The following is an 11,816-nucleotide window of genomic DNA, read 5'->3' as shown; positions in this document are numbered from 1 at the left end:
TCTCATCATGTTCCCATTCCTCTGTTAGATATAGAGACAGCTTCATTAAGGAATGTTTTTTTTCATATATGTCCCTCATTCTATGATGGAAACAAAAAGCGTATATTGTTGATATTAATTTTAATTTAAAATTTAAGTATTTAGATCTCTCCCTATAACATATGTGACCACTTTATTTCCACTTCCTATGATCATAGTTATATTAATTCCCAGTAATTGATCACATCAAATTGTGAGTTGAACCCTCCTGGAACCAGGGTTCTCAATTTGTGGATCCAATAGATTACTTGTCTTTCCAAAATTTTCTGTTTACTACCTTGCCTACATGGTATATGTATTGACTCAATAGCGTTCTATTTAAATTTTTCCACTTGTTTGTTATGTACCTGGATGAAATGTCTAGATAAAGCTGAACAATGTGTATCATTAGAAATATAGCCTAGATGTTCTTTGATCCTGGTACGTATGTCCCTGGTAGTTAACCCTAAATACTGTTTTTTTATGTTCAGAATATTCCACCAAATAGATAACATATGTTGAAGAGCATTTAACACAACATTGAGTAGAGTAGGTTTCATCTGTTACATAAGACTTAAATCTTTCTCCTTGTTTAAGGTATATGCAAGACTTACATCAGGGTTTCCCACATATGTAGGTATCCCCAACATCCAACCATGAACTGTGTACACCTGAATTGGGTAGCATGCTTGGTGAAAGCATATTACCAATAGCTACATTTTTGGAGTATACAAAATCACAGCCTTGCTCGACAACATGTTTTAAATCGTCATGCCCATATAGGATTGGCATATATTTCTTAATAATATTGCATACCCCAAAATACTGATTAGACAATTTTGTAACAAATCTTAAACCCCTTCATTCAGATCCTTGTTTTCTTTTACTGAGTAATTGTTTCCTGTCTAGACACTTTGTCTACCATCTCTATATTGTACCCTCCGTCTCTGAATCGCTGAGTCAAATCTGCAGATTCCTTAACAAAATCTGATTCTAAGGTACAATTTTGTCTTGCTCGTAGGAATTGTCCCTTAACAATGCCTCTATATACATGTTGTGGATGATTACTATGTGTAACAGTCAGTTATTAGAAGGATGGATCACAACTGCCGATGCAGGAGATGAAATTATGTATCACTAGTGCAGTAGGGCTATTGTATAAGCATAGACCTGTTTGCTTTTAGTGACAAAATAATAATTGTAGATAGAATGCTGCTAGAATGTGACAGCAAAATACCTGACTTTAACAGTGAACACCCAAAACTGTTTATATGGCACAGAGTGGTGTTAACTGAATTAAGTATTTGATAGGATATGTTTCTCCCTTTAACTCAAGAGGCTGAGTGTAAGCATAATCAGTATGGCTTAATCTTCTTTTATGCGCGTAACAGCTAGCTCTCCCTGTGACGTAGGGTTACAACGTAAATAGCAGTTGAAGTAGGAGAGTTTGTTGACAACGAAGTAACTTGTCAGGTATGTTCCAAGACTTTACTTGTAGCAAGTTTTACCTCTTGAATCCCAACCACTGTCTGAAGTAACAAGAGCGTAAAACGTTTTGTAGCCAGCTGGAGGAGGAGCCAGTTACCCGCTAATGTTTCAATACGGCTTAGAAGCAGAGCCGCTAAGGTAAGATACACATGTTGATGTCCGTCTTTGTATACAATACTTTTTACTAGTACCAGGAAAGGGCGGCTTGCTAGCTGCAGCGAAAGTTATTCTGACGTGTGCAGAAGAAGTGAGCTGCGAACAGCTAACGGAGACGTATGCAGGGAACGCTGAGCAGGCTTGTGAGACAGCTGCTTGTCCACGATCCGATGAGCAGGAAGAAATTGTAGCCAATTCAGAAGGGCTAATAACGTAGCCACTGCATAGAATATAGTCACTGTTAGAGTGGAGAAATATCCAGTATTGTAGGTAGCAGAGAAAATAGGTTATAATCCAAATGGCTTAAGATTACCAAGAAAGCGGGTGCAACAACACAGCTAGGTGCAGCTACAAAGTTTAATAACTAAGCACCTGTTTGCAGTCAGGTGATCCCTTAAGTACAGGTAAGACAGGGAAACCATGTGATAAGATGGTGAGAAGGAAAAAACGGAGTGGAATCCTTACACTATGTTGTGTGTACCTGCAATTGGTTTACAATGTAAAGATGTATTAACCTTCTTAGTAGCAGAATCAGAAATCAAAAGGAGGTCCAGAAACACGATCTCCGACCTGTGCAAACCATGGGTGAATTCAATGCCTTTATCATTTGAATTCAAATAATCCACAAATGGTTTGATTGTCACCTCATCCCCATGCCAGACAAATAGGAGATCATCAATGAACCTCCTATAAAAACAAATGCAATTTTTTAAAGGGATTTCCATCCATAAAGACGTGGAACAGCTCCCACCAACCCATAAATAGGTTAGCATAATAGGGGGCAAACTTTGCCCCCATAGCTGTTCCACGTCTTTGCAGATAGAAATCACCCTCAAACATAAAATAATTATGGCTCAGTAGAAAACCAACCACTCTAATGAGATATGACTTGAAGGCATCACTCAAGTCAGTGTAGTTGTTAAGGAAGAATGCAATGGCTTCAAGTCCCATATTGTGTGGAATTGCGGAATATAAGGACACTACATCTATAGTTAACCAACTAAAACCACTCTGCCATTCCACATCCTCCACCAACCTCAACACATGAGTAGTGTCTCTGATGTAACTCGGAAGTTTATTTACAAGGGGCTGAAGATACATATCCAGCCATTCAGATACAGGTTCAAGCAATGAACCAATCCCTGCAACAATCGGGCGGCCCTTTACATTTTCCAAACCCTTGTGCACTTTCGGAAGATGGTGGAAAATAGGCAATATTGGGGCACTTACATTCAAACCCATAGCAGTCTTTTTATTTAAAATGCCTATTTCCACATCATCATCCAAGAGCGACACTAATTCCTTCTGAAATCTAACAGTGGGGTTGCTACTAAGTTTAGTGTACACATTAGAGTCATCTAATTGGCGCAAGTCCTCAGATATATAGAAATTTCTGTCCATTACAACAATACTGCCTTCTTTGTCAGAGTTTCTTATTACCAATGATTTATTTAACTGTAATGATTTAATTGCTTGCCTTTCTTTATAAGAGATATTAGATTTAATATGTGTATTCTCCTGCGAGAGGGCATCTAAATCCTCAAGAACTCTCTTATGGAATAATTCCAATTGTTTACCTCTTGACTGAATAGGGTAAAAATTTGACTTGGTTTTAAAGGTAATTCCCTTCGCACATTCATAAGGTGTATCTAGGGAATCAGCACTATCCAATGATCTCAAAGTTAACAAACCACAAGTATCTTCAAAATTAAGCAAATCAATCTCCTCCAGAACATTCCCTAGTTCCCTACTGGTTTTAGAAACAGGTGATTCTGAGTAAAACTTCTTGAGTGTGAGCAACCTCACAAACTTATTTACATCTAGAATGGTCTGGAAGAGATCAAAATCCCTAGTTGGACTGAAGTTTAAACCAAGTTTCAAACCCCTTAGTTCAATTTCACTAAGAGCGTAGGAGGAAATGTTTATCACATCCATTTCATTTATATGGGGACCGTTGTGTTTCTTAACAGATATTTGCCTCTCCCCTTTGAGGTAGGGGTGTATTCTTTCCTCCTCCCTCCCCTTGGTTTGTGTCCCTGTGAAAAACCTGTTCTTTAGCATTTTGTATGTCTTTGCTATCAGTTAACTGTTTATTAGATAGTATGGGCTTAATAGGATTATTTTGTGTATCCTTCTGTATTTTTGGTCTTGCCCCCAGATTTTCATTATTGGGCTGACTATTTGTTACCACAATCTTCTTTTTGGAGATAATCTCTATGGGGTCACTAGCTAGTTTATTGATTTCTATATCTGAATCCCCTTTGTCCTCATAGGAACTAGAAAATGCTAAAAGAGAACCATCATCATACATGATCTCAGGTTCAGTGTCAGAAAAGGTCACTTTGCGATTCGCTCGAGATTTATTACGTTTCTTATTTTTACCTTTTTAGGGGTACCTTCAATTTGACTATCTGAGGTTTTAATAGGGAGTTGAAGATTTTTAGTGTTAGTGTATTTTCTATGGTTCCTTCTTCGCCAAATAAAAACCTGACTATTTTGGTAATCATTTTTATCCCTTAAATATTTGGTATGTTTAGTTTGAATAATCTGCATTTTGTTAGATTCTACTGTATCTTGTAATGTTTTATTCAAAACGCCATACCCTTCTATATCCTTAAACTTATTCAACTCTAATTGTAAAACCTCTATCTGCTGTCTAACCAATACAAGTTGTGCAGTTTTACAATTAATCAATAGTTGCTTTAAGCGTAAGGAACACTCAGATAGAACATCATTCCATTCCCTGATGAATGCTTCATCTGATATTTCAAAAGTGGGAAATTTAAACACTAGTAGACCTCTAGGTATCATTTTTAACAGTCCATATTTGTTAATAGTCCAAGTATATATATATATACCGATTGTCATTGGCTCACTCAAGTATATATATTCAGTTAGAAACCAGTAGTGCATTGCTGCTCCTTCAACAAATGATATCAAGCGAATTAAACACATTTGATAATAGAAGTAAACTGGAAAGTTGTTTAAAATTGTACGTTCTAACTAAATCATGAAAGACATTTTTTGAGTTTCATGCCCCTTTAAAGGTAAGCAAGTAGTCTCAAAAAATGCATATCTTTTTATGAGTGTTCAGATAAAGATAATATAAATAACTCAGAAATTGACTCTAATTAAAAAAAAACTTATCAACAACACATCTTGAAACTTTAGCTTTTTGATTTGTTTATGGGGCATATTTATCAAGCTCTGCAGGGGGCGGCGTTGCACCAGTAGTTCACAACATCTGCTGGTGCAATGATAAATGCTGTCGGCATTTATCGATGTGAAGCAGACATGATCCGCAATATTGGAGCATGTCCAATCACACTTTCTTAAATAGGGCCCTATGTGTGTGTGTGTGTGTATATATATATATATATATATATATATATATATATATATATATAGATAGATAGACTTATTTCTCAATATATCTATCTATCTGTCTGTCCATAGCACAATGTATAGTACGTGATAAATATTTATACACCAGTCCACGATCCATTATGTTGTTGGAAAAAGATGGCAAATCTTGGGTGCTTTACATATGCATCTACATATACAATATCCCAACTGAAAGAGATCTTTTAATAGATAGACCCTGTCTCTGCCTGATTTCAATCAGCCATGCTCCAGTCCGTCTGGGTCCCTGAATCGAGAGCCACCTGGGTGGACCATCACCTGCTACTCCTTCCCTACTATAGCCACAAAGCGTTACTTAATGCCTTTCAGTCTTTCTTATTTAACCTGCCCTGCCATTGAATTGTATTTATCTACCCAGCCCACTTATTTCTTCAAAATAGTAAATAGGGTTGCCAGTTGTACTCCACATAAATACTGGACAACCTCTAGTCCTGTGTACTATAGACTTGTAACTGGGCAAGAGTAGTAATTGGGGATCTCAAATTCTTACAGTTTTACATTAGGCCCTACCCTTGACCACACCATATACAGTCATGGCCAAACATATTGGCACCCCTGCATTTCTGTCAGATAATGCACCACTTTGCCCAGAAAATTGTTGCAATTACAAATGTTTAGGCGTTCTCATGTTTATTTCTTTTGTTTGCATTGGTATGACACAAAAAAGTGGAGAGAAAAAAGGCAAATCTGACACATTCCACGCAAAACTCCTAAAATGGACTGGACAAAATTATTGGCACCCTCAATTTAATATTTGGTAGCACACCCCTTGGAAAAAATAACTGAAATCAGTCGCTTCCTGTAACCATCAATGAGTTTCTTACACCTCTTCTTTCTGCTCCAGGTCTCTCAGATTGGAAGGGTTCCTTTTCTCAACTGCTGTTTTGAGATCTCTCCACAGAAGCTCTATGGGATTGAGATCTGGACTCATTGCTGGCCAGTTCAGTAATCTCCAGCGCTTTGTCTTAAACCATTTTTGGGTTCTTTGGGTCATTGTCCTGCTGTAAGACCCATGACCTCTGACCGAGACCCAAGTTTCTGACACTGGGTCCTACTTTGCACTACAGAATTCTTTGGTGGTCTTCAGATTTCATAATGTCATGCACACAGTCAAGTCATACAGTGCCTGAAGCAGCAAAGCAACCCCAAAACATCAGTGAACCTCCACCATGTTTGACTGCAGGGACTGTATTATTTTCTTTAAAAGCCTGATTTCTTTTTTTGAAAACAGCAGAATGATGGGCTTTACCAAAAAGCTCTAATTTTGATTTGTCTGTCCACAGCACATTTTCCTAAAATGATTTTGACTTCCTCAGGTAAATTTTGGCAAACTTCAATCTACTTTTTTATGTTTCTGTGTCAGCAGTGGGGTCCTCCTGGCTCTCCTACCATAGCGTCCCTTTTCATTCAGATGGCAACGTATGGTGCAAGCTGACACATTTGTACCCTGTGCCTGAAGGTCAGCTTGAATTTGTCTGGAAGTTGATTGTGGTTCTTTATCCACCATTCGAATAATCCTTTGTTGCCATCTTTGATCATTTTTTCTCTTTCGTCTACGTTCAGGGAGATTAGCTACAGTGCACTGGGCTGTAGACGTCTTGACAATGTTGTGCACAGTGGACACAGGAACATTAAGATCTCTGGAGATAGACTTGTAACCTTAAGATTGTCCATGCTTTTCCACAATTTTCGTTCTCAAATCCTCAGACAATTCTTTGGTGCCCTTTCTCTTCTCCATGCTCAGTGTGGCACACAGTGACACAGAACAGAAAAGTTGAGTCAATTTTTCACCATTTTAACTGGTTGCCGGTATGATTTCTATATTCTTTTTTTTTTTTTTTTTAATTGGTAAAACTTTATTCTATTTTCATTTTTTTTGCCATTTAAACAGAAAAATTGGAGCCAAGTTTCTGAGTTTTATAAAAGTATTGCAAGTCTCCAAAAGAAATTTTAAGAGTCAGAGGTAAAAACAAAAATGGAAAAAAACCTCTTCCCTCAAACAAAAGGAGATAGATATTTCTGGTTTAAAATACTTTGACCAAATTATTTTTCTTTGCTTGAAAACGGGTAGGGGAAGGGTGGGGACAATAAAATTAAGTGAATAGCAGACAGGAAATGAATGGGATGATGCAAAAATGGTAGATGGAGGGATAGGGGGCTGGAAATATACAGATGCCAACATAACGTATTCACATTGATGCAATATCAATACAGCTATTAACTGCCCAAAGATTTTTTTTGTTTTTTGTTTAGAGTGGATGTATATGGGGGGAGAATTTCAGGCACATTTTTCCTTTAAACATTTATAATCTGCCACCACAGTAAAGCAGCAGTTAAGGGGGGGTTAATATATAAATATATATATATATATATATATATATATCTGATGGCACATATCACGCCTTGTGGAATTCTGCATCTTCAAAGCCATACATTAAACACATAGAAAAAAACTCTAGTCAATTTTTTTGCCAAAACAAACAGCTTATGGTCATCGCATTTGATAACAGTAAAATATTTCATTTTTGGATTGAAGTGAACTATTAGCAGCCATTAGATTATTGAAATGGACTTCAAAGCATCTACAAGTTAAGAGATCCCTGTAAAGGATATATTCCACCTTTTACTATGTGGTCCTCTTGAAAAAAAGAAAGAAAAAAAAAGCTCCCAAAAGCACAAAATTGTTGAACAAAAAGGAAAATGCCAAGTAAATCAAAGAATAACAATCTGCAGTACAGAGGTAGAATATATGCTAAACAGTATCAAGTGCAGATTAATTCTCAAGGCTTTCAAATTTGATGTGGGAAAAATGCACCATTTAAAAATAGTTTCTTAAAGAAAAAAACAAACAAAAGACATAGCATAAGGCTTCCACTTAACTCCTTTACAATTGTGCATAATTTAAAAAGGTCTGTTTCTTAAATTTCCTGGCTAGAACATAAGATGGAAGGTGTTAAAATTGATTAATCCGTTACAACAGTATAATATTCTCAGAATTTATGGACAGCGAAGAGATGTTGATGATCTTCACCATGCCCAAGTTTGATCATACTTTATTAGGTAATGTGCTTATGTAGATGGAACTTAGTTGATGGCTCCAGTTTGACGGATCTTTCTTTCTACACCAAATCCCTTTGTGTTATCTGGACCTTTTGGCTGACATAGTACCATGAGACGGGGAGCACTGGCATCATCAAGGGTTATGCTCTTTAACCGGCTTACTAATCTGTCAGGACGAGGGGCTGCTACCAATTCTGTACCTTTACTCAAAAGCTTAACATTACAGGCACTGCATTTCCCAGAACGCTGATTAAGAATCACTGAAAATTCTACTTCATCCCCAGACTGTAGAGCAATACCATCCTGGATCTCCTTCACGTGGAAGAAAAGCTTTTTGCTGTCACCTACTTCATAGTTTATAAAACCAAACTGATCTTTCACACATTCCACAGTACCCCTGCGAAGAGGCTCAATGTTACAAGCCTTTGTCTGTCCATTCTGACCCAGAACACACATCTGAAACTTGACAGTTTCTCCTTTCTGTAAGCAATCTGCTTTATTGCACATCCCCACAATGCCAAAAGGGATAAGACTGCCTTTCATGTCAGCTGGTTTACTGGACTCCATGCTTGTCGCATTTTCTGCATTCTCAGCTTCTTCAGGAGTTTCCTCTGTTATGTTCTGCTTATCCTCTTCTAAAAGCTCAATCATGCCCTGATATTCAGTCTGTGTAGGGTCAACGCTCCTCAGGGGTCTGATTACTTTACCCCAGTACACCATTGGATCCACGTTGTCATTTTCTCCATTAACTTGATGTACCTTTGAAACTCTATCAGCGCTGACCTTGTTGCCCTTTCATTTTGACAAGCAGTATTCAACCATGTCTCCCAGTTCAAGTTTATCCACATCACCGGAATACTCACTGTAATGAAAGAATATTTCTTTATCATGGTTTGCCGTTTCGATTAATCCAAAATTATCTTTCAGGGTGGCCACAAAACCAAAAAATCGTTTTGAGTTGGAGTTACGACCAAGAACTTTCATTGAAACTGCACTCTGTTGACCAGTTCTTTTGGCTTTGCAAATGCTAAACTCAACTTTGTCTCCAAGCTGTGGAGCAGATGATCCTTCAATATCCTTAAGATGGTAAGACACTGTCAGTCGGATTCCACAATATTCATATGAGATGATACCTTCTTCACACTCCTTTTCCTTGCCTTTGTTGGGACTGCTTGATTTTGTGTTGGTACTGATGGCTTCTTTTTCTACAATACCAACAAAACGATGATCTGACTGAGTATGAAATGAGACTGTGCCCTTAGGGAGCTTTTTAATTCTTATGGCATGATTTCTCTGAGCAGATAGAACATCAAGGACAACAGTAAACTCAACTTCATCAGAAATGTGGAGCTGGTTTCCATCCAAGACTTCACTGAAGTGAAAGAACATTCGGGCATCCCGATCAACACATTTTATAAAACCAAACCCATCCCTCATTGCTGCAATCACACCCATTTCTCTTGACTCATCGGTGTACTGAAAGGTATCGGGGAGAACTTCTATATTTGTTGCACGTTCTAATTTGTCACGGCGGTCAGTGGAGATGTTGAATCTTACTCTATCCCCTTCCAAAAGGGTCACCTTTGACTTTGTGTCTTTGTCCCCAAATGGGAGCTCTTTAGGTATCACAAAGTCTACTTTAATACGTCCAGGTAAAGGATCATTCTGATTTTTGTTGGGTACTTTTGGTATAACTTTGGTAACTGTTCCTTCAAAGTGTTCAATGCTTATATCTTCAAAAATAACAGTTCCCTGTGGCAAAAGTCTCACATCTGTAGCCACCTCCTTACCATTCCGGTCCTTGATGGTAAACTCCACATCATCACCAGGCTGCAATGCTTCTAGGTCCCCCTTAAATTCGCTGTAGTGAAAGAATATTTCCTTGACAACATCTCCCCTCTCAATGAATCCAAAAGCTTCCTTCATAGCACAAACCACTCCTTGGCAGCGCATTTGCTTCCTCTTCATCATCAGCATAATGTTACGAGCACTAACAGCACCGGTATGTTTATTAGTTTCAATTATAAAACTTATTTTATCTCCAGTTTCAAGTTGAACATTACCATCCACGTGTTCAGGTGTGTAAGTTAGATAAAACACCTCCCCATTACGCTAGTAGCATACACTTCCGGATGGGCTCTGACCAGGAGCAGCTGGAGACTTGCTTTCCAAGTTGTGAGGCACAGCACAAACAACCTGTCCATTTATTCTTTCTTCAGGCATAATTTCCGGTTTTATCTTTACTAACTTGACTGCAATTGGTTTACCAGTTCTTCTGTCAGATGACACTTCAAATTCCACATCATCTCCCACTTTGAGCTCTTGAAGGTTTCCATTATATTGTGAACAGTGAAAGAAGAGTCTTGCCTGAAGTTCTGAACACTGAATAAAGCCATAGGATGTCAGCAGTTTTTCTATAACGCCTGTTTCACGCAGATCTGAAGTACCATTTGGGTACCCATTATGGCCATTGTTGTGGAGAAGGTTTGGGTCAAAGCTCATCTTGCTGAGAAATCCAAGTATTGCACTTTCAGTAGTATTTATTGAGCTTTTGGTCAGCACACGATTCAGAAGGTTGAAAGTTACTAGTGTTGATAGATAGTGAGAGAAAAATGACCTATCGAGCTAAGAAAGACGACACCCGCTGCACTTGGCGGTTGCAAAGTGCAGCGCTGAGAATAAAACAAAGACTAATAGCAGCATTGGGAAGTGCTCTTGTGAAGCTGTTGAGTAGGCACAAACTTCTTGTTTCAGATCAAGTGTTGTGTCTTTAGCGCAAGTTCTCTTCTTTGGTCTTGTCGGTTACGATTGTGGCAGATGTTCCTTGACTGATCTGAACTTGAAGCAGCAGTTTCAGGTGGTAGTTTCTGTTCTGTTTCACTTCATACCCAACAGCTCACAGCACTATCACCAGCGCCGCCATAAGCAGCACGGCACATTACGTAGGAATAAAACAGGGGCGTCTCGCGACAACTTAACCCTGCGGGAGGAGGTGGGGAGAATTGCGCATGCTCTGTCTGCAGTGGGTATTGTGGTGATTCATGATTTCTATATTCTATATTGTCAGCACCTGTTAATTGATACAGGTGAGTTTAATTACAAATTACAGGAGCATCACAAACTTGGAATGCAATTATTTCTTACAATTTTGAGAAGGTTCCAATAATTTTGTCCAGTCCATTTTTTGGAGTTTTGCGTGTAATGTGTCAAATTTGGCGCTTTCTTCTCCACTTTATTGTGTCATACCAATACAAACAAAAGAAATAAACATGAGAATGACTAAACATTTGTAATTTCAACAATTTTCTGGGAGAAGTGGTGCATTATCTGACAGAAATGCAGGTGTGCCAATATTTTTGGCCATGGTTGTATATTTTCACAATTGAACATGGTAATGTATCCTCTTAGCTGCCAGCAATATACAAATCATTAAAGGGACAGTCTACAATATAATTTTTATTGTTTTAAAAGATAGATAATTCCTTTATTACCCATTCTCCAGTTTTGTATAACCAACAGTCATATTAAAATACTTTTTACCTCTGTGATTACCTTGTATCTAAGTATCTTCTGACAGCCCCCTGATTACATTACTGTTTTTTATTTATTATCTATTGACTTGTATTTTAGCCAATTAGTGCTGTGTTGTGCTCACTCTTAAATAACTCCAC

General features: G+C 38.0%; 1 protein-coding gene across 1 annotated transcript; it reads right to left on the bottom strand.

Moving 5' to 3' along the window:
- Positions 1 to 8,034: 8,034 nt before the first annotated feature.
- Positions 8,035 to 11,105, bottom strand: LOC128642370 (cold shock domain-containing protein E1-like). The gene is given in 1 exon segment (XM_053695120.1): positions 8,035 to 11,105. A coding segment is annotated over 1 exon segment (2,478 nt). The 5' UTR covers positions 10,648 to 11,105; the 3' UTR covers positions 8,035 to 8,169.
- Positions 11,106 to 11,816: the final 711 nt, after the last annotated feature.

Source organism: Bombina bombina, chromosome 11 (genome assembly GCF_027579735.1).
Source record: "Bombina bombina isolate aBomBom1 chromosome 11, aBomBom1.pri, whole genome shotgun sequence".
Classification (NCBI taxonomy): Eukaryota; Metazoa; Chordata; class Amphibia; order Anura; family Bombinatoridae; genus Bombina; species Bombina bombina.
This window is presented reverse-complemented; position numbering and strand designations above follow the sequence as displayed.